Source organism: Rhinoraja longicauda, chromosome 3 (assembly GCF_053455715.1).
Source record: "Rhinoraja longicauda isolate Sanriku21f chromosome 3, sRhiLon1.1, whole genome shotgun sequence".
Lineage (NCBI taxonomy): Eukaryota > Metazoa > Chordata > Chondrichthyes > Rajiformes > Arhynchobatidae > Rhinoraja > Rhinoraja longicauda.
In genome coordinates this window covers 59,062,881-59,087,851 of record NC_135955.1, presented here as the reverse complement: position 1 = coordinate 59,087,851, position 24,971 = coordinate 59,062,881, and the positions used below count along the sequence as shown (strand labels likewise).

General features: G+C 41.5%; 1 protein-coding gene across 1 annotated transcript in view; it reads right to left on the bottom strand.

Moving 5' to 3' along the window:
* Positions 1-24,971, bottom strand: part of LOC144592031 (guanine nucleotide-binding protein G(q) subunit alpha-like) — a 153,412-nt gene that overhangs the window by 35,662 nt on the left and 92,779 nt on the right. Inside the window, 1 exon segment of the mRNA XM_078396223.1 lies at positions 3,354-3,508. Within this exon segment, the coding sequence (XP_078252349.1) occupies positions 3,354-3,508 (155 nt within the window).

Below are 24,971 nucleotides of genomic sequence, written 5' to 3'. Positions count from 1 at the left end.
CAATGCTCCTTCTTGTGACTTATTTGGCAGTGAGTTTTAAACTTTCTGCAGAACCATTTTTTCCATCAAATCATTTCTGGTTCTTTTGACATTTACTTTACATTTATGTCCCCCAATTCTAAACAGTCTTAATTATCTTAGCAAAATTCTTTCTGTTGACACTAATAATGTTCATTTACCCATCCTCCATCTAATTTCTGCTATCAATCTATGAAGTTTCCTCTGGACTCCAGTTTAGGTTGACATTCGTCCAGAAGTGGTCATAATTATCGAGCTGAAGTCCCAAAGAGGATTTAAAAAAAGATTTAGCATAAATTCTTGCCGTTTATTCCATTCTTTAATTTATCAATATGCCTTTTTAAAAAAATCAACTTTCCTTGTCACCTTCAAAAATTCTGTGCATACCCCAGGACTTTTTGTCTTGCATTCCCTTTAAAAATCATAACATTCTATCCACTCTCCTCCATTTTCCTATGGAATTAAACAGTTCACAATTACAGCGTGGAATTTCAGGTTTATGAACTTCAATGCAAACCAGATTCAACATCTTACACAATCATCCTGCACTAGAATTCCTCTGAATTCTAACTTCCTAGTCCAAATCCAAAAATCCTTATTAAACTGACCCACATGCCACTGCATGTGGGTCAGTTCTTTACATCGGCGAAACCAAACGCAGGCTCGGCGATTGTTTCACTCAACACCTTCGCTCAGTCCGCCTTAACCAACCTGATCTCCTGGTGGCTGAGCACTTCAACTCCCCCTCCCACTCCCAGTCTGACCTTTGTCATGGGCCTCCTCCAGTACCATAGTGAGGCCCACCAGAAATTGGAGGAGCAGCACCTCATATTTCGCTTAGGCAGCTTGCAACCCAGCGGTATGAACACTGACTTCTCCAACTTTAGATAGTTCCTCTGTCCCTCTCTTCCCCTCCCCCTTCCCAGTTCTCCCTCTATCTTCCTGTCTCCACCTATATCCTTCCTTTGTCCCGCCCCCCTGACATCGGTCTGAGGAAGGGTCTCGACCCGAAACGTCACCCATTCCTTCTCTCCTGAGATGCTGCCTGACCTGCTGAGTTACTCCAGCATTTTGTGATGAACCTTCGATTTGTACCAGCATCTGCAGTTATTTTCTTACACATGCCTCTGCAAAGTCTGCACCAGTTTGTACTTTCCCTCCTTGCTCTCTGTGCAGCATTCTTTTCTCAGCTTGTGGGAGGATTTAAGAGTTATCGCAACCATACATTCCGGAACCTAATTCAGAAATTGAATAGTTCTCCATTCCCCAGAGTTAATATTTCTCACCATGGAGTACATTCCATATGCTTTGAAAAATTAGATTTTCATTCTGAATAATGCCCATGAACTGAAGGAAAAGCAAGTGCATTTGGTTCCAAGTTGTTTGGAGCGGAAATCAAAAAGATTGTGATTGTATATTAAGATATCTACCAACCTTGATGAAATATTTTAGTTCATGTCTTGAGATGATGGACCATTGAGACTTAATGTGAATCAGTGTGGGCAATGGGGTTCTTGGCACATTGAATCTGATGGAGATTGAAAGTGAAGGAACCAGTAAAGAATACACTGGATGAGTTAAGTTCACGAGCTTGCGACTATGAAGTTACAAATTTAATGGAATATTATTAAGCTTACGCCTGAAAATTACTGAATCAGTCTTTCAGTATTTAATCTCCTTTGTGCCTTGAAGTTCATCATGCATTTAATACATGGAGTTAGCAGTTATCTCAAAAACAGAGGAACATAAAGCACTTTGTGTTCATCAGGCACTTTATCTTTTGCTCAAAATTCTAGCATCTGCAGTTTCTTGTTTTATAGAAACACAGAAATATAGGTGCAGGAGTAGGCAATTCAGCCTCATCTCAAATCAGTACCCTGTTCCTGCTTATTCCCCATATCCCTTGATTCCTTTAGCCCAAATAGCAAAATCTAACTCTCTCTTGAAAATATCCAGTGAATTGCCCTCCACTGCCTTCAGTGGCAGAGAATTCCACATATTCACAACTCTGGGTGAAAAAGTTTTTCCTCATCTCAGTCCTAAATGGCCTACCCCTCATTCTTAAACTATGACCCCTGGTTCTGCACTCCCCCATCATCGGAAACATTTTTCCTGCATCTAGCCTGTCCAATCCTTTAAGAATTTTATATGTTGCTATCAGATCCTCTCTCATCCTAAATTCCAGTGACTACAAGCCCAGTCGACCCATTCTTTCATCATATGTCAGTCCCGTCACCCGGGAATTAACCTGGTGAACCTACGCTCCACACCCTCAATAGCAATAATGTCCTTCCTCAAATTAGGAGACCAAAATTGCACACAATACTCCAGGTGCGGTCTCACCAGGGCCCTGTACAACTGCAGTACGATCTCTTTGCTCATAAACTAAAATCCTCTCCTCAAAGTGGATAACCTCACATTTATCCACATTATACTGCATCTGCCATGCATCTGCCCACTCACCCAACCTCGTTGCATCCTCATAGCAGCTCACACTGCCACCCAGCTTTGTGTCATCCTCAAACTTGGAGAAGTCAAATTTAATTCCCTCGTCTAAATCGTTAATATATATTGTAAATAACTGGGGTCCGAGCCTTGCGACCCCACTAGTCACTGCTTGCCATTCTGAAAAGGATCCGTTAATTCCTACGCTTTGCTTCCTGTCTGCTAACCAGTTCTCTATCCATGTCAATAACCCTACCCCCAATACTACGTGCACTAATTTTGCACACTAATCTCTTTTATGGGACCTTGTCAAAGACTTTTTGAAAGTCCAGATACACCACATCCACTGGCTCTCTCTTATCCATTCTACTTGTTACATCCTCAAAAAATTACAGAAGATTAGTCAAGCATGATTTCCCCTTCACAAAACCATGCTAACTTTAACCGATCCTGTCACTACTTTCCAAACGCGCTGCTATAACATCTTTAATAATTGACTCAAGCATCTTCCCCACTACCAATGTAAGGCTAACTGGTCTATAATTCCCCGTTTTCTCTCTCCCTCTCCCTCCTTTCTTAAAAAGTGGAGTTACATTGGCTACCCTCCAGTCCACAGGAACTGATTCAGAGTCGAGAGAACATTGGAAAATGATCACCAATGCATCCACTATCTCTAGGGCCACCTCCTTGAGTACTCTGGGATGCAGACCATCAGACCCTGGGGATTTACATATCTCGACAGTTACAAACTTTTTTCTACATTACATTATTTAACGTAGAAATAACTGCTTGCGCACGCGGAGCGTAAATCTTTGTTCCCGCCTTAATTGAAAAATATTGTTTGTGGAAAACATATTTCATTGTGAAAGCAATTAGATTTATAAACTTACTATTTAGTAGAATCCGACAACTGGTACTCCCTCCTTCGGTCATAGGATTCCTGGATGCCTGGGTCCACCCATAAACATTTTATCGCATCCACGTAAGGGTTTTCCAAGATTGTCACCTTTTCTACATCAATCTCACGAACCAGCAGTGCATGTGCCTGTAGAGAATTAAATAAAAGTTGTAAATTAAATACATTCATCATTCTTAAGGCTTCGCAGGACTCCGTTTTAAAATCTATGATCAACTAAAAATTAGTATAATTGTTTGATTTGCACAACAATCCAATCCATTACATGATTGAAGTATATAGGATATAACCCTAAGAACATCACACAAAAGTGCACATGGTTGCCAACCAAAACTATACCCGCAGTGGAATGACTGGAAATGTTCTGAAATCTTGGATTTCAGCCTCGAGGCCAGCCTCCACCTGCCAAAGGATGAATGGTTTTCCAGGCATAGTGCTCCCAGTAAACCTTTACCGGTGCACTGTGGACAGCTTGATTGGGTTCGTATATGGTCTTTTCTTTGACTGATATCACGCAAACAAAAGCTTTTCACCTTACCTCGGTATACATGACTTTAATAAACTAAAGTGAATGATTGAATGAATGAATGAACAAATCTTTATTGTCACGTGACAAGTCACAGTGATATTCTTTGTTCTGCATATCCAAGGAACGTAAAGAGTCACCACATAAAGAGTGCTGACATCCCGTTCTGATAGTCGGAAAGATCGAGTGACTGAGTTACATCTTACTAGGTAAACTTTTAAATGACCAAGGCACACTGAAGTAGTTCATCTAGTCCACATATGTTCCTCAAAATGGAAGCTCAGTATGCAATTAGGTATCTGGGACTTTGGACGATTGGACCTAAAATATATCATCTTAACCAAGGAATGAGAAATACACAGATACAAGTCCTAGAATTGAACTGAAGGGATGACAGCAGACCTGTGGGAATAGACAAAATTGACTTTTGCTTTGCTGAGCACCTCTATTCGATCCACAGGAATGCCCCAAAGTTTCTAGCTGCAACTTCAATTTTCCAGCCCATTCCTACTTTGATTAATCTGTCCATGAGCTTTGGTATGGTTACAATGAGGCCCAATACAAGTTTGAAGAACAGCTCATCTATTTTTGGGCACATTGCAACCTTCCAGAATCAATATCAAATTCACCAACTTTAGGTAACTCACTCCAACTGTGTCAGAACGTCCAGTCATAATTTTGGTTTAGTTTTTCTCTTTTTACTTGTGTAGTCTAGTCTGCTTGGCACATTTCACAGCTTTGCTATGAGCAACACATAACACAGACAAAGCAACATTATCTGATCCTAATTGCTATGTAAACTCATTTGGTCATCCTATCAGGGAGATTCCCTTTGTTCAACCCATCTCTCCCCCCACCTTCTCTGCACCTGAAAACAAACATTTTTTTCTTTTTCCAGTTACACAGTCGGGTCTTAAACGTAACATTAAATCTGTATCTCTTTACACAGATGTTGCCTGACCTGCGAGTATTTGCAACAATATTCCGTTTTTGTTTCAGATTTCCAGAGCCTGCAGTTTAAAAAATATATAATGTCATCGTGTTTCTTGCACAGATACACTAGTCGAATTATGCCACCCTTACCCCCAACCCTTCTCCATATTCTGGTATTAAACCCGTCCTTCAATACTGCTGCAGGATCCCATTTAATCATTTAATTAATATGTCTCTAAATTTTAGCATTTCTTCTGTGACATTGCAGGTGCACTCCCACTTTCCGCTTTTCTTATTTATAGCTAAATGCTATTTTACTGGCATTGACACACTAAAATCTGGAGAATTGCTATACAACTTAAGCAATGTTACCTATCCAATTCTTTTTAAGCAGGGCCTTGCTTTCCCATTATGAATTCATGGAAAGTTTGGTACGCTGTTCATTACTAGTTAGTTTAACTGTACTTAGCTTTTTCCTCTGAAAACAGTACAATCATATCTGCATCATCAAAGAGCATGCCCATAAAAGAAACAGTAATGCATGTAGTGAGCCTTGACTCATCCATCGAATGTCCCATGTGCTATATTGAATTGTGAATCTTGTTGTATTTATCTGCTTACAAAGCTCGCATTTTTACTCTCAAATATTTACAGCAAGTGCTGAGATATTTAGGTTGCTACTGCATTTTGCAGGAATTCGTCAGGATGGGAGTGACTGAGAGCAGTTCAACATCTGGGGAAATAAAAAAAATTCTAGCATGCCAGTTTCTGCCTCATTTTGTCAACCAAATGACTTCTAGAACCACAGAGGAGTTGCATGAAGTTAGCAAAAATATTTGATTTGGGCTTGCACAAGTTTTTGTTCCACTGCACCAGCTGACATGTTCCACCCTCATCCAGTCACCACGGATGAGCACAGCATAATAGAAAAAAAATAAGAGCAATAGATATTTCTTATTCCCTTAATTTTCAATGAGCCTCCTGAACAACATTATACAAAACTAACCATTTGCCTCATGGGACAAACTCTAAAGAGTGTGGTTTCTCTGGGCAATTTAAAAAAAAAATTCACTGGCAAATAAATTAACAATAAATAAAATACTGTTTCATCTGGAAACTTGCAATGTGCCTGAAAAAAATTACCAATCTAATGCATGCCAAGTGAACTTTTAGGCAGGCATTTGTTTTTCCTATTGTTAACGCATGATTAACATTAGGTGTAACAACAAGGAACTGCAGATGCTGGTTAATACACAAAAGCACACAAAGTGCTGGAGTATTTCAACAGGTCAGAGCAGCACCTGTGGAGAGCATGAATAAATGTCATTTCCGGTCGAGAACCCGTCTTCAGACGGTGTACTATGAGAAAATAACTGCAGACGCTGGTAAAAATCGATTTATTCACAAAATGCTGGAGTAACTGAGCAGGTCAGGCAGCATCTCGGGAGAGAAGGAATGGGTGACGTTTCGGGTCGAGACCCTTCTTCAGTCTGAAACGTCACCCATTCCTTCTCTCCCGAGATGCTGCCTGACCTGCTGAGTTACTCCAGCATTTTGTGAATAAATTGGTGTACTATGTATTACTAATCAGTTTAACTGTACTTGGCTTTTTTCCCCGACAAAATAAAACAGCCACATCTGAATCACTAAAGGGCACAATCACAAAACAAAGATAATAAATGCACAGAGTCTTGACCCATTGATCAGTTGCTCATTTGGTATATTCATTTGTGCAGTGTATTATATGTGTCTGTTGTTGATTGTCATAATGCTGGCTTACCACCAGGAGAAGGTGAGGAGCAAAGGAAAGAAAGAAGGCAGAGACAGCAAATGCTGGAATCTGCATCAAAAGGCAAACTGGGGAGGGGGGAGTGGCATTGTTTTAGATCAAGACTTTGCATCAAGGGAGTGACCAGTGAAAATAACTAGTATAAAGAGTAGGAAGTAAAACGGGGTCACAAGTGATAGGTGAACTCAGGAAAGGTGAAGGATGATGGACAGATGGAGCCAGCTATGGAGGTAGAGGGATGGAGTTGAGAGTCTAGAGCCATAGATGGAAGCAGATAAGGCAGGAGGAAAAAAGTAGGCAGATGGAGCCAGATGGGACAACAGGAGAATAGCAGCTGGAAACTGATAAGCACAAAGGCTATATCAGTGCTGGAATCCAATAAGTAAGGATGATGAAATGGGAGATAGGCACAAAATGCTGGAGTAACTCAGCAGGACTGGCAGCATTTCTGGATAGAAGGAATGGGTGACATTTCAGGTCAAGACCCTTCTTCAGACAACCTGTCACCTCAAAGCTCAGTAGAACCACTGAGATCTGTTGAATTCTATTCTATTCATTCAATTTATCTGTCGAGATAATTATTCAGCATCTTTTGGTTTGAAGCAACTCATCATAACTCTATCAAGTACTTAGTTAATTTTGATATGTCAAATTGTGAAAAGTCAAGTAATTTATGTAAGATAAGCTTCTCTCACTGTGAAAGGTTCTCTCAATATTACGAATCTTATGCTGCATTACAAATTCCTCAAAGCTGCTTGAATGGAAGATTTCAGAGACCTCCCACTGCTATCCTTTAATCTCCAGTGAGAATAAAAATGAATGAAATTTGTGCAGGTGCAAAACATAGCACTTTTTGAAAATTAGCAACTCCACTTACACACATTTCACTAAATACCAAGTTTATTGCTGCAAGCGCAAGCATTTCATTCAACTGCAAATGGAGCAGCTCCAATTAGTGCCATACAAAAAGATCTTTTTGTATTTCTGTTGCATTTTCACCAAAAGCACAAAAAGGCTTACACTTTCTCTCCCACACCCCCCTCTGCCATTTTAACACTATACATAATATTACTGCCCTCAATGTTGCAGTCTATGAAAATCCACGGTACTCACTGCTAACCTCCTGAACGCCATGCGTGAACCTCCACTTTCTAATGTAAGAGTGCCGTTGGGCATCAGTTTGTATGGATCACCAATAATAGTGTGTTATCATTAAATTGCATCCTGAAATAAGATGAGTTACTAAAAAGCTGCCATATTTTTTTAGCTTGGAGGTTACTGATTATCGGTCTGAATAGCACTAAAAATTAATGCCACATGGCGTATGATGTTAAAGCTATTTTACCATAGCGATAGCTCCACTGTTAACTATGCAAGTGTATAGAATCTATATGTGTATTTTTACAATACTGGCACATAATAATGTGACATAGGGGGTCAAATTTCAAATTCCTTCAAAAAGGTTGACAAGCACTTTATTGGGTTTATGACAAACATAGTATCAACAAAAAATATAAGAAAAGATAGCATTATTCACAAAATGCTGGAGTAACTCAGCAGGTCAGGCAGCATCTCGGGAGAGAAGGAATGGGTGACGTTTCGGGTCGAGACCCTTCTTCAGACATATTGATAGCAAGTTTCCGTAAATGGCATCAGAATACACAAATACATTTTGTGTAACAGTTGTCGCGTGGTGTCCACCAGTGACCTGGTTGGCAGTAAGTGCACGTATTTCTTATTCCTTTCTATGTTTATGAATACCACATGAAACAATAAAATTGCAAACACCATTTCCATTTCATTCACCTGGTCATGTAGTGGAATACTGCATCCATCTGAGTGGACACCGTGACGCACGTTATGTAAGAAATGCATACGTTACAATAATGGCTTCATTTGTAAAAAATTTCAATGGCACAACTTTGGTCCTCATGTGATAAACAGCAATAAAAGTTTCCAAAGGTGATGGAAAGACTGGAGGAAAGACTGGGTGCTGAGCGCTCTCTTATACCTGCATTAAGGAGGCAATTGAGCAAACCTAAGCAATTACAAAAGCCTGTGAAGCCATGTGTCCCAAACATTATGGTGCCCTGAAATGGGGGGACCATGTATAAACATGGATAGGTGATGTTTCACAGAGTGCTGGAGTAACTCAATGGGTCAGGCAGCATCTCTGGAGAACATGGATAGGTGATGTTTCACAGAGTGCTGGAGTAACTCAGCGGGTCAAGCAGCATCTCTGGAGAACATGGATAAGTGACGTTTCACAGAGTGCTGGAGAAACTCAGCGGGTCAGGCAGCATCTCTGGAGAGCATGGATGGGTGGTGTTTCAGAGTGCTGGAGTGGCTCAGTGGGTGGGGCAGCATCTCTGGAGAGTGTGGGTAGGTGATGTTTCACCGTGTGCTGGAGTGGCTCAGCGGGTGGGGCAGCGTCTCTGGAGAGCGTAGGTAGGTGACGTTTCACAAGTGCTGGAGTGCCTCGGCGGGTCAAGCAGCGTCTCTGGACAGCATGGATGGGTGGCGTTTCGCAGAGTGCTGAAGTGGCTCGGCGGATCGGGCAGCGTTTCTGAAGAGCGTGGGTAGGTGATGTTTCGCGGAGTGCTGAAGTGGCTCGGCGGGACGGGCAGTGTCTCTGGAGAACGTGGATAGGTGATGTTTCGCAGAGTGCTGGAGTGGCTCTGTTGAGAGCTGAAATAAATTACCAAGTCATATTTGATACATACATATAATAAAAATACCTTGTTCTTCAGACTGTTGTTGTGACCTACTTGAACGCATTTCATGTTCAGGGACTGCAGTAGAAAGTTTATATTCACACAGTTTTCACAGTATTCACACAGACACTGTAACAGCTTTGTAGCTGACATGGGTCTGATGCTTTCTGTCTCTGTGGCGCTTCCGGAAGTTGACACGAAGGAATGAAGTTAGTGACTTGGTCCGTACGAAAGGCAAACAAGAGACAGTATGTTGCCAAACTGAAGATTGGCTTAGTTTCTTAGTTTTGATGACCAATTTATGCCCCCAAATTTTTTTTAATTGACTTTAAAAAGTCGGAAAATATAATATAAACGGTCGTTGTGTTTTTGACACCACGATGTTTTTGAAATATTAAATTTGAATTTAAATTTGAAAAAAATAATTAACTCACCCCAAAATCACTACTACTAGAGGATACTTTGTTGGTGTTTGCGAAAAGCAGTGGCGGTTTGGAGCCTCCATGGTTTAACTTACGGAGGGAGGTACCGACCCCGATAACGGTCGTTGTGACAAAGGACACCAAGCACAACGACCGTTACCGGATCTTTGCTAGGCGGAATACCAGACATGTTACTGTATTTTTCTCCTGGTATTGATGAAGATATTTCCCTAGATTATTATCAAAACATATATGTATGAGGGGCCATATGAAGTATATTTATGAATTAAATATTCATGACTAAATGTGGCAGAGTTTTTATGTCACATTTTTGGTGTCCAAAATGGTGGTAAAACGATGAAAATTTGTCTGTCATGAAAAACGTTTTTGACTTTCGATCTTGAAGTTATCTAATTTATATCTGTTATTTATAAGGTTTCACATGATAGGTAGATTTTTGTTAAGAACAGTGTATTGGTGTAAAGCCCTGAATAATAATCTTGTTCTTCAAAATCTCTCCAGTATTGTAAAAATACACATATAGAATCTGTAAGGTGCAGAAACATCAGCTGTCGGAGCCACATTCACAATTTCATTGCTACTCCAAGTGAAGAAAACAAAGCCAATATATTCAATTACCTGATATTACAAGACCAATTAGACGCACATCCAATCACAGTTACGACTTGACTATTTACCAAAAGAAAATATTGGAATAAAATCCACATAAATCTCAAAACCATCTCAAGTTACAAAACCAATCACTTGAATAGTGGCAATAAAACATAAATGAGTTTTACACCACATGCAAACAAGATTCACAGCTAACAATATTGACCGAGGGAGCATAAAGAAGAGGGAAAACAAATACAAAGATTTCTACCAGCAGATAGTTTATCGTCAAGAGCAGAGAGCAATATGTTATATGAGAGGCCCCATCCCCGAACTCTACCTCCACTACATCGACGACTGCATTGGTGCTACCTCTTGTACCCATGCAGAACTCACTGACTTCATACACTTCACTTCCAATTTCCATCCTGCCCTTAAATATACCTGGACTATCTCCGACATCTCCCTCCCGTTTCTGGACCTCACCATCTCCATCACAGGAGACAGACTAGTGACTGACATCTACTATAAACCCACTGACTCGCACAGCTATCTGGACTACACTTCTTCCCACCCGGTCTCCTGCAAAAAGTCTATCCCCTACTCCCAATTCCTCCGTCTACGCCGCATCTGTGCCCGGGTTGAGGTGTTTCACACTAGGGCATCAGAGATGTCCTCATTCTTCAGGAAACGGGGCTTCCCCTCTTCCATTATAGATGAGGCTTTCACTAGGGTCTCTTCTACATCCCGCAGCTCCGCTCTTGCTCCCCCTCCCCCCATTCGTAACAAGGACAGAATCCCCCTCGTTCTCACCTTCCACCCCACCAGCCAGCGTATCCAACAAATCATCCACCAACATTTCCGTCACCTACAACGGGACCCCACCACTGGCCATATCTTCCCATCCCCTCCCCTTTCTGCATTCCGCAGAGACCGTTCCCTCCCTGGTCCACTCGTCATATCATATCATATCATATATCTACAGCCGGAAACAGGCCTTTTCGGCCCTCCAAGTCCGTGCCGCCCAGTGATCCCCGTACATTAATACTATCCTACACCCACTAGGGACAATTTTTACATTTACCTAGCCAATTAACCTACATACCTTTACGTCTTTGGAGTGTGGGAGGAAACTGAAGATCTCGGAGAAAACCCACGCAGGTCACGGGGAGAACGTACAAACTCCTTACAGTGCAGCACCCGTAGTCAGGATCGAACCTGAGTCTCCGGCGCTGCATTCGCTGTAAAGCAGCAACTCTACCGCTGCGCTACCGTACCGTCCCTTCCTACCCAAACCACGCCATCCCCAGGCACTTTCCCCTGCAACCGCACGAGATGCAACATCTGTCCCTTTACCTCCCCCCTCAACTCCATCCAAGGACCCACACAGTCTTTCCAAGTGAGACAGAGGTTCACCTGCACCTCCTCCAACCTCATCTATTGCATCCGCTGCTGTAGATGTCAACTTCTTTACATCGGCGAAACCAAACACATGCTCGGCGATCGTTTCGCTCAACACCTTTGCTCAGTCCGCATTAACCACTCTGATCTCCCGGTGGCTGCGCACTTCAACTCCCCCTCCCATTCCCAGTCTGACCTTTCTGTCATGGGCCTCCTCCAGTCCCATAGTGAGTCCCACCGGAAATTGGAGGAACAGCACCTCATATTTCGCCTGGGCAGCTTGCAGCCCAGTGGTATGAACATTGACTTCTCCAACTTTAGATAGTTCCTCTGTCCCTCTCTTCCCCTCCCCTTCCCAGATCTCCCACTGTCTTCCTGTCTCCACCTATATCCTTCCTTTGTCCCGCCCCCCTGACATCAGTCTGAAGAAGGGTCTCGACCCAAAACGTCGCCCATTCCTTCTCTCCTGAGATGCTGCCTGACCTGCTGAGTTACTCCAGCATTTTGTGAATAAATACCTAAGAAAGGTATTGTAATTTTCACACAGCATTCACTATTAACGTGGTTCAAGTTCTCATAGCTGCCTGCATTTAACCGGAAATGCGCGATTTCTGGACCCAGCTGAAATGCTCAGAAAACAATTGCATCAACTTTGCTGACAATTGGGATATGTTACATTTAGATGTTCAACCTGCTGTAGCTGCAGAGTACTGACTTCACACCCACAATACTCTTTTCAGGAACATTTTGCTCACATTTATGGTGATGATGTTACCTTGACTCTGGTTTAAAAACAGAACATGGCGCAGGTCATAAATTCATGTGATAGGAGCAGTAGTAGGCCATTCGGCCCATCAACTCCGCCATTTAATAATGGCTGATCTATCTTTTCCTCTTAACCATTCTCCTGCCTTCCCTCCATAACCCCCGACACCCGTACTAATCAAGAATCTATCTATCTCCGCCTTAAAAATATCCATTGACGAACTCCATAGCCTTCTGTGGCAAAAAATTCCACAGCTTCACCACCCTCTGACTAAAGAAATTCCTCCTCTTCTTTCTTAAGGAACGTCCTTTAATTCTGAGACTATGGCCTCTGGTCCTAGACTCTCTCACTAGTGGAAACATCTTCTGAACATCCACTCTATCCAGGACTTTCACTATTCCCGGGACTTGTTGCAATACCTTCCTCATAATTTTGAAACCATGATTCATATAATCACAAAAATCTAATTTAAAGTTACAATTTAGGAATTTTTATACAAGAGGCCCCCTCTGACTCAAAAAGCTTTTGATGACAAAATAATATTGACTTTTAATCTAATATCATATTCTTAAAGAAATTATAGCATTATACTAGACCAAGCGGACCCGTTGGCCCCAAACCACTCCTGCATTGGTGCAGCACCCTCTTCTCTCCCCCCCCCTCTCCCTCGTCTCCCCCTCCCTCCCCCTCCTCCCTCTCAAATTTACCTCATTTCTGGACCCGTTTTTTCCCCATAAAACTCTTTGTTATATTCAGTTTCAACATGAAAAAATATTTGAGCTCTACCAATTAAAACCTTGAGTGTTTAACATGCACTATGCAATTAATACGAGTTGCAACTAATTAGGTTATGTATTTCAGTATTTCTCTTTTGTGGAATCTATTTTTAAATATAATTTAAATCCCATAATGTATGTTATAACAATATTACATCTCCTTTTTGATGAACAAAGCAAAATTGTTTTAAGTCATATTTTCAATAAAAGTTTAGTAATCAAAAGATTGAAGCTTTAATTTAGAATACAGAAATAAAGCTTTTAAATCCTTAAGGCAACTCACTAGAACATAATTCAAAATCCAACACAGATTTTAATTACACGACTAAAAGCATACTCAATAAACATTACCCTTTATTTCAGCACTTTAAATACATAAATTAGATAAAAACCCAGAGATTTTAGAAATAATAAATTGCCAGATATAAGCAGCCATTGGGGAGGGCAGGGGGTAGGAGAGAGCAGTGTGTGTACACAATCTAGGTATTAAAAGACCACTGCATTATTAGAATAAGATGTGAAATTAAATCACTGAACACCAGAATCAAAGGAGATAGGTCTAAGATGAGGGAAATATTTAATAAGAACTGGAGGAGCAAATTTTTCCACACCAAGGCTCATGGTACATGTAACGAGCTGCCAGAGGAGGTACATGAGGCAGGTAGTATCACGACAGTTAAAAGACATTTGGACGGGTACATGGATAGGATAGAGTAAGAAGGATATGGGCCAAATGCAGGCAGGTGGGACTGGTGGAGATGGGACACGTTGGTCGGCATGGGCAAGTTAGGCTGAAGGGCCTGTTTCCACACTGTATTACTCCATGACACATTAGATAGATGTAAAAAGGCAACATTCAAGAAATATGATGGGATCTTGATTTGAATCTCGGCCAATATTTATCTACCAGCTGAAGTATGAACAAGAGCAACAGACTGAACATTGTTTACAAAATATGACCATGCTAAATTGACCTACATGTTGCACTAGTATAGAGGCAACATTTTAAAAATATTTTATGGATATGAAGCAGTCGGCAACAGACAAAGTCTGACTGAATCCACTCCAAAGGAACAGGACATTTTGACTCAAATAGGCATTCGTGATATATCTTGAATACGGTCTTTTTACATTCACCTCATGAGATAGGTAATGCTTCAGTTTCACATCTGATCTAATCAGGCAACACTCCCTTGATACTGAACTAGGCCAGATTGCTCAAGTGTTCAAAACCTGATTCACATCTTGAACTGACAAGAGATACGGCAGGATCAACCGTGCAGATCCCCAAACTGTACTCTTCAACTCAACACAGAGCTGGAGAAAACTTTTTAAGCTTTGCCAATGATTCTTCATAAATCTTGCCTTAAATACATCAACATTATCTGTTCAACCACTCATTGCAATATTACTTGTTTAACCATTCTATGTGGCAAATTGCTCTATTCGGAAAAGTCATTCTTCCTAGATTCTTTATATCTGAGTGACTAACTTACTTTTATACTTAAGATAGACACAAAGTGTGGGAGTACCTCAGCGGGTCAGGCAGCATCTCTGTGAAAAAGGATGGGTGACATTTCTTAGATGAGCAATCAGTTAAAAGTGGAAGCACTATCTCTGTTTCCATCTAAAATATTTCATTCAGAATTGTGGATCTTTTGTTTTTAAATCTCCCATAAAGTATAGCATCAGATTTACACTCTAAATGTGGCATCACCGTGAAGAACACAACATTTCCCATCATCTCCATGCTTTAGGACTTCATTCCATGAAAGATGTTCCCCAGATTCGCTCCAACTTAGAACTTCTCAGATGGGCTTGTAATGTATAATGTGTAAGTAACTGTACTATTTCCTCTGACTTTTAATATAATGTTTTACTGACAACTGGTATAGGTTGAGAGCTTACTTCCTTAAAAAAGAGGACAATAGTTTTACTTCTTATTAGCTTCGCAAGCAGCAGTACAAATAGCCAGCAGAAACCATAGGGGTGAGTATCTCAAAGATTCCAACCTTACAAACTGTTTTTTCAAGATTCAATCCTAAAGAACTTTACATTTTCCATTTCAAGTACCATTGGTCAATAATCCCTTAAAATAACATTTGCCATATTTTGATTTCTGTCTAATTTTTATTCTAGCACGTATAATTCTTTGCTGAAATTCTCATTTAATATCAGAACATTTACACATCTTTATTTTAAAGAGTGGTGAATAAAATTATCTCAGTTCAGCAACCTATTATTGTAGCGAACCTTCTGTTCAAATATAACAGATCATAATGACTTTTGACTCTAAATGACTTACTAATTTCAACAGATGCACCATAGTAACCACTGTGTGGCGCCAGCAATGGCTGCCTCGCCAACAGTCGGTCTGTCCCTTCCTTCTCTGTTGTTTTATAGTATGTGTTAAATGTATGTTTTAGCGTTCTTCAGCTTTTTTAAAAAATCTCTTACCTCGACAGAGATGCGATTTTTTTCCGTATCATATCTCCGTCCGCACTGCGGCCTAACATCATAGAGCTGGCGGCCTTTACTGGAGATCAACTTAGGGAGCTCCAACCACGGGAGCCTGCAGGACTTAACATCGTAGAGCTTGCGATCCCTGTCGGGGATCGACCTTGGAGCTCCAATCGCGGGTGCTCGCGGACTTTACCATTGTGGAGCTCGCGGCCCCTGGTTAGAGCAACTTCGGGGGCTTCGACCGCCGGCTGCGGAGGCTTCGATTGCCCCAACTGCGGGGGAATAAATGAGGAATAAGATTGGACTTTATTGCCTTCCATCACAGCGAGGAATGTGGGGAATCCACTGTGGTGGATGATTATGTTAACATTTATGTGGTTGTGTGTCTTGTTGTCTTTTCTTTACTGTGGCTGTATGGTAAATCGAATTTCACTGTACCTTAATTGATACATCTGACAATAAACTGACCTTTGAACCTTTAGAAAGCATCCTATTGGTAGAAACATAGAAAATAAGTGCAGGAATAGGCCATTCGACCCTTCGAGCCAGCACCGCCATTCAATATGATCATGGCTGATCATCCAATATCAGTACCCCATTCCAGCCTTTTCCCCATAACTCTTGATTCACTTAAGAGCTTAATCTAACTCTCTCTTGAAAACTAACTCTCTTGACAACAGCTTGGTTTGGCAACTGTTCTGCCCAAGACGGCAAGAGAATATTGATTTGTGGCTGCACCCCAATACATCACAAAGACCAGCCTTTCAACCCCCCCCCCCCCCCCCCCCCACATCTAATTGACTCTACCCTCACATAATTCCGCTTTGGGAAAGCAGTGAAACCTGTTCATTCCCACTTCACCCCTCTCCTGTTGTGCAAAAGACAAAAGCATGAAAACACACACCAGCCAGAGTCAAGAACAGCTTCCCCGCTGTTATCCGACTCTTGAACGGTCCTCTCAAAAGCTAAGGATGTCTTTCTGATGTCTCAACCATCATGGTGGCTTTTGCAATTTTTTTTATCTGCACTTCATCTGTAGCTGCAACACTATATTCTGCACTTTTGTTTCCATTCTCTTTCTGCAATTATGTAAGGCATGATTGCAATTGTTTATGGATGATTTTCTTGGATAGCATACAAAACAAAGTATCAAAACATCCATGACAATAATTAACCAATACCAATTAATGAATAATGTGGGTGACTTTTGATACTGTTCATAGGACAATTATATACACAAATTTTAAAAATGTAAATAGGAAATTATAAATAGAAACACAGAAACTAGATTGGCAGAGGAGTAGGATCCTATGAAGGACCGAGGCAGGTGAGAGATTAGATGATGGTATGGAGGGTGATAGGAGAAAATTTAGTGGACAGAATAGGCAGGAGAAAAGCAAGGAGTGAGGAAGGAATGTTGGTTTAAATTGCACTTATTTTAATGCAAGAGGCCTGACATGTAAGGCAGATGAACAAAATTTCTAAATTAGGACAAGGCCAACTTTGAAGGTATAAGACAGGAACTCGCTCAAGTTGATAGGAGCAGGAAAAGGTACGTCAGGAAAGTGGGTAGGAAGGAACTGCAGATGCTGGTTTACTCCGAAGATGGACACAAAATGCTGGAGTAACTCAGCGGGTCAGGCAGCATCTCTGGAGAAAATGAATAGGTGAAGTTTTGGGTCAAATCACTTCTTCAGACTGAGAGTCAGGGGAGAAGAAAACTAGAGGTATGAAAAGGGACAAAATTAGAGCCGGCACCGATAGCCAAGAAGCCCACGATGGTCCATTGTAGGCTGTGAAGGTGATAATGAGGGGATATGAACAGTGAAACTAGCAGGATGACTGCGGTGGGGGAGGGATGGGGAATGCAATAGGTTACTTGAAATTAGAGAAATCAACATGTATACCACTGGGTTGCAAGCTGCCCAACAAAACATGAGGCGCTGTTCCTCGAATTTGCTTGTGGCCTCATCCTGACAGCGGAGGCAGCCCAATACAGATAGGCCAGTATGGGAATGGGAGGGAGAGTTAAAATGTTTGGCAATTGGGAGATCGCGTCGGCCAAGGCGGACTGAGCAAAGATGTGTAGAGTCCCTGCTTTCTCTACACTGCCTACCCCTCCACCTATTTTTGCATCTGGTCCCTGGACAGAGTCGAGGGGGGAGGTATTGGGACAGGTGTTGCCTCACTTGGAGAAAGTACCTGGGGAGGTGGTGGTTTGGGTGTGAATGGATGAGTGAACTAGGGAGTTGGAGGGAACGGTCCCTTTGGAAAACAGAAAGGGGTGGAGATGGGAAGATGTGACTCGTGGTGGGATCCCGTGGGGAGGTGACGAAAATGTCAAGAGGATTATGTGCAGTGTGTGACGGCTGATAGGGTGAAACGCGAGGACTAGGGGAGCTCTGTTCCTGTTGCGACTGGGGGAATACTGAAGGGTAAATTGCACATTGGCCCATTATTTCAAAAACTGGTCAAATCTGGTCATTTTGCTGAATGTCCAAGAGCAGCAAAAAAACGAAATGGTTCAATAACATTCTTCAGAAAAGAGGATATGCCCGCAATTACCCTTGATATGGGGTGATATTGCTCTCATCTTAGTCAGCGTGAACCTATTGACGAATTCAGCAGCTTCTAAAAAGATGTCACCAGGAAAGCCAAGTGTTTTAATGATTGAAATTAGTACCTTTAAGGATAAGAGGATTTAAATGCAGCATAATGCTCCAGATAGTAAAATGTTGGCACATTGGAGGTCAGTGCTATCAAAAAGCTTTCTCGGATAATGTGAAAAAAAATCATTTCCGAGAAATTACACCCAGTGGACCAGTCATAATTTATGAGTTTGGATACTATCAGCAAATAATAGCACCAATTAAAAGAGATGATTTGAAAAACTACATTCAGTTGCACAACCGAATACCACCTTCATCTGATATTATACATTGGCAGTAAAGGAATAATCCAGAGTCACTAGTCACAAGTGCGCACAAACATTATTTACTGATTGTATTAAATTGTTATTTAATTGTTCCGTTAAGGTTTGCTTTCTTCATTCATTCACATTGGTGGATACACAGGGGACATCAGCATTCTGTCAGAGTGCTTATTTTCCCGACTGAAGTGCCATCTTCCACATCTGCCAACAGAACCTGTGGTAATGATATGACAACATTTTGATGGTGCCTTTACATTAAATGGCATGGATGAGTGACATTTTCTGCTGATGCTCACAGCCCACCTGTATGTTCAGGGAGTGGGAGCCTTTGCTGCTCAAGTTGAACCACAGATTCACAACTGAATTCCAGGGCACTGCTGTTTCAGTCTATCACCCCTGATCTTCCAGTTGTCTATATTTCTGACCAGTGTATACAATTATGATGCTAATAACCATCAGGCTCTTGAATACTGCATGACACTAACCTCTGCAACTATGATTATCAATGGACCATGTCGTTGGTTGCAGTACTGACTTCAGTTTTACACTATTACAGTTAGCAAGTGGAATAGTTAGTAATTTATTGTTTGATTTATTATTGCATTATTGAATATATGTATGTTATAGCAATTATGTGCCTGTTAAGCTGCAGCAAGAAAGAATTGAATTGTTCCATTGCTAGTACATATGGAAATTAAACACTTTTCATTTGATTCTTGATAAAAAATAAATACTTGTAATACTCAGATGAGACAGAAATTGTGAAGCAAAAAACAATCATTTATGTCAATGACCCTTAATTAGCAACTTGTACATCTTCTAACATTCTGCATTCAGTAATGTGATCTCAACATTGGGAAAATCAAACGCAGATTGGATGACAGTTTTGGACACACCTCAACTCAGACTCCAGGAGTGGTCTTGAGCTTCCATTTGCCTGTCACTTTAATGCTTCATCTAATTCTTCATCCCACTCCCACGCTAACCTCTTGCATCATTGGACTCCAACACTATTCGATCAAAGCACAGCACAGACTTTTTTCCCCTTTCCCTTCTTTAGTTAATTTCAGATTTAATTTATCACCTCCAAATCACTCCACCCCAAGATATACTTCAATCATTCACTCACTATTCAGAGGAAATTAAATCCTTTTTACAGGTACAAATTGACGAGAAAATGTCCAAATATTCTGCTTTATTTCAGATTTCCAATATCAGCAGTTTTTTTTGTTGATATGGCATGACACTTGCCACATCTATTTTAGATTCATCTCCTCTTTCCAAGCATCTATTGCAGCTCATACATTTTTGGACGGCAAACTCCATGGAATGGCATGCTTGGATAGTGGATGCTTGGCTAGAAATGCAGAAGCTGACCGATCTCAGAGAACTGGAGGAAACAACATGGCTGTCCGTAGACTTGTGAATGAGATGGCCCTTTGGGCTTATCTCTGCTCCAATATGCCCTCTCTTTCTTCAAGGCCTGCAAGACGTCTATAAAAGCAACAATTTTTCAGAGATAAACAGGAAAATATGCTCACTCATCCTGTCTCACCACATCATTTTCATTCATATTCATTATATCTAGGCTTGCCTATTTATAATTTATAGATCCATTCACTGACTCTAGAGCATTTGTTTCTCCTCGTCTGTGTAAGACTTCAATGGAATATTTATATAATTGGTGATATGAGGTCCAATCAGCCATTTGTTGGTACATAATAAAGAACCATTTCATATTCAAGTCACTGTCTCGGAGCAGATTTGTTTTAAAGGCAATCTTGCAAAAATGTTTTTTCTGGTTATGTGCATAATTGGTTATAAAATGGAAATGGAAACAATGCAGTGGATCTATTTAAAACCGTTTAACAAAATACTCAAGCTCTTTGTTTTTGCTGCTGTTAATACTGTTCATTTGCACAACTGCAAAACCTAATAGTATTTAGATTAGTAGCACTCCAAAGCTCTCCAACGCATGCATCACGTTGATAAATTACACCCGTAAAATTACCTCCATTATTTGAATCAAAACATTACACCTGATCAGATGAAATAACAGATGTTAGTCAAAACCTAATCAAAGTGAAATCAATTTAAACAAGTGTTCATTTTTAATGCCATGCAATGTCAAAATAAAGCACAACAGATTAGAAATATTCCTGTTGAAATGGAACTCTTCCATCTCCATTAAGGAGGTGACAACTTCAAATTTAAGATTTACAAACACATACTGCGCTTCTTACATGAGAAAAAACACAGATAAGTCATCGGATTTTTACTATATTGAAACAGAAAACAAAGGAAGTTGCACATGCACCCAATTTAAAATGTTTTCAGTCATCCCTGAATAATTTATAGAGATTAATCTACAGAGGATGTTTACATTTTTTTAAAATAACATACAAGAACTATTCAAGAAGTCACATAGCATCCATCTATATAGAGAAGCAATTAACATTTGAGATCTATAGCCCATCATCAGAACAGAACAGAGTTCTTAGGTATAACAACTTTTAAGCAAGCAGAAAGACAAAGAACGATGGACAATATGAGAGAACAAAAGCAGAATGTGATAAGGAGAATATCAGGACAAAAGATGGTGCAAGGCAAAAGGGGATTGTAAAGGGGAAGGGGACAATTCAGTAAATAAAAGCTGAATATAAGAGGTGGTGTAAATAGGGACAAATGGACTCCACTGACTCCACAATAACCGCTGACTTCACTGAAATACTCAACTGCTTTAACCTCACTCAACACGTAAATTTTCCCACCCATAACCGTGGGCACATTCTGGACCTTGTCTGCTCCACTGGACTAAATCTACATCACCTCTCTGGCTCCGACCCCACCCTCTCTGATCACTTAGCCATCACCATGTCTGTCAACATTCCCACCCCAGCTCCAAAGCAAAAACGCAAAATAAACTTCCGCAAGCTGAACTCTGTTTCACCTACCTCGCTCTCATCCTCCCTCTCTGAAATAATGTCCGCCTCTCCCTTCGTTGACCTCCACAGCCCCTCTGACCTCACTGACTACTACAACCGCACTCTCTCCTCCTGCCTCGACCAGCTTGCACCTATAAAAACCAAAACAGTTTCCTTCACCCACTCTGCTCCCTGGTTTACCCCTGAACTCCGCGTGATGAAAACTCATGCCCGCCAACTTGAAAGACTCCGCAACAAAACAGGTCTCACAATTCACTCCCAAGCCTACAAAGACCACATACAGCACTATAAAGATGCCCTCTCCCATGCCCACTCCACCTACTACTCTCAAATAATTCACTCTGGCTCCGGAAACCCAAAAACACTCTTCTCTACAATAAACAAACTCCTCAGCCCCCTGGACACCATCTCCCAATCATTCACAGTTGACAAATGCACCACTTTCCTTTCATTCTTCCAAAGCAAAATAGACAACATCTACAGCACCTTAACCACCAACGCACCTGCTCCCCCTCAAACCACCTGCCCCCCCTTATCCTGTCAGCCCCTGCCTCAGTTCTCCCCAATCTCCACCACCGACCTCTCTGACCTCTTCACAGGAATAAAAACTGCCACCTGCTCTCTGGACCCCATCCCCTCCAGCTTTGTCAAGGCCTGCCTTCCTGCTCTCTCTCCACTTATCACTGCAACAATAAACTCCTCCCTGTCCACTGGCATTGTCCCGCCATCCCTCAAAATCGCTGCTGTCACCCCCATTCTGAAAAAACCTGGTCTAAACCCTGACACCCCAAACAACTTCAGACCAATCTCCAACCTACCCTTTCTGTCCAAAGTTTTGGAACGTGCTGTAGCTTCCCAACTCAAATACCACCTCTCTACCAATAACCTGTATGAAACTTTCCAATCCGGATTCCGCTCAAACCACTGTACTGAAACTGCGCTCCTCAAAATCACAAACGACATTCTCCTCTCCTCCGACGCTGGCAACCTCAACATCCTCATCCTACTTGACCTCAGCGCCGCCTTTGACACCATAAATCACTCCATTCTCCTCACCCGACTTGAAACCTCCCTTAACATCACCGGCACAGCCCTATCCTGGTTCAAATCTTACCTCTCTGACAGACACCAGTTCATCTCCATTAACAACTGTAAATCCCCCACCGCTCCCCTCCCCCAAGGTGTCCCCCAAGGCTCAGTCCTTGGCCCCCTCCTCTTCATCCTCTACCTGTTCCCCCTTGGTCAATTAATCCGCCGTCATGGTCTCAACTTCCACTGCTTCGCCGATGATATCCAGCTCCTCATCTCCACCAAGTCAATCTCCTCCACCACACACTCTATACTGACAAACTGCATTACTGAAATAAAATCTTGGCTTCAATCAAACTTCCTCAAACTCAATTGCAACAAATCTGAAATCATCATCATTAGTCCAAAAATGCTCACCAAATCCACCCAAAACTTCATCCTCAACATTGATGGTCTCCCAGTATCCATCTCACCTCACATCCGGAATCTTGGAATCATCCTTGATCAAACCCTCTCCTTCGACAAACACATCAAACACATCACAAAGACAGCCTTCTTCCACCTCAAAAACATTGCCCGTCTCCGTCCATCCCTCTCCTCAACAGCTGCAGAAACCCTCATCCACGCCTTCATCACCTCCCGTCTGGACTACTGCAACAGCCTCCTCTATGGCGCACCCTCAAAAATCATCAATAAACTTCAATACATTCAAAACTCCGCTGCCCGTCTACTCACACACACCTCGATCCGTGACCATATCACCCCCGTCCTTTACAAACTCCACTGGCTCCCCATCCCCGAGAATCCAGTACAAAATCCTCCTCATAACCTACAAAGCCCTCCATAACCTGGCCCCATCCTACCTGACCGACCTCCTCCACAGGCACACTCCCACCTGCACCCTCCGCTCTGCCGCTGCCAATCTCCTATCCCCCCACATCCAGACTAAACTCAGATCCTGGGGGGACAGGGCTTTCTCCATCGCTGCTCCCACCCTATGGAACTCACTACCCCAAACCGTTAGAGACTCCCCCACACTCACCACATTCAAAACATCGCTGAAGTCTCACCTGTTCAGTACTGCCTTCAACCATTGAAGGTCACCTCACCTTCTGTCTCCTTTCTCTGTTCATTTATTTATTTACTTATTTATCTATTTATTCATTTCCCTATGTTCTCAAAATCTCTGTAAAGCGTCTTTGAGTATATGAAAAGCGCTATATAAATAAAATGTATTATTATTATTATTAAATGAACCTCACCTATAATGGAGGTTCAGAAAAATTGGTGTAGCGGCTACAATCTGAAATTGTTATAATCAATTGTCCAGAAGCATGCAAAGAGTGCGAGTATTGTGCAGAATTACACCAATTGGAAGGTTGTGGTCATGCTTTCAGAACAGTCCAGCTGATCCACAAAATGAGAACCTCAGTGACGTCAGGAAAATCAGAACCTTAATGTTAGGAAAATGGTTTTCACAAATCTCATGATAGGTAGAACACTGTCATGAACAGGGAACCATTCGAGATTTTATAGCATCACCTTTTATCGGGAATAAACAATTGAAGTCAAAAATGAAGTTGTCCAGTTTGATAAGTTAAATCAAATGGAGGCTGCTGGGTGGAACTGGTTGGGTTTCCCCTCAAGAGTGGAGGGTGCTCAGGTCACTCCTCGGTGATGAGGAAGTCAATGTTCGTAATGTCCTCGGAAATGGAAGCTATTTCAGGCAAAGTTTTGAAGAGCAATGATTGCAGCTATGAAAAACTGGACAAAAGGGATGAAAAAAATTTAAGGTCATGCTAATATATAAATTTTGCAAGCAAATGGAATGACATGCCTAATGCTGGCACCACGAGCATATGAGCATGTTTGAGAAAATTGATTTCCTTTCTTCTTAATTATTTCTTCATCCCACTCCCACTCTTGCATCTTTGGACTCCAACACTATTCGATCAAAGCACAGCACAGACTTCACTGACCACATCTTACCTTCTAGCTTGCACATTACAGCTTTCAGCATTCAGATTTCAGACAATTGGCCATTCTTGCAACTTCTTTCCTCTTTCCCTTCTTTAGTTAATTTCAGATTTAATTTATCGCCTCCAAATCACTCCACCCCAAGATATACTTCAATCATTCACTCACTATTCAGAGGAAATTAAATCTTTTTTACAGGTACAAATTGACGAGAAAATGTCCAAATATTCTGCTTTATTTCAGATTTCCAATATCAGCAGGTTTTTTTTTCATATGACATGACACTTGCCACATCTATTTCAGATTC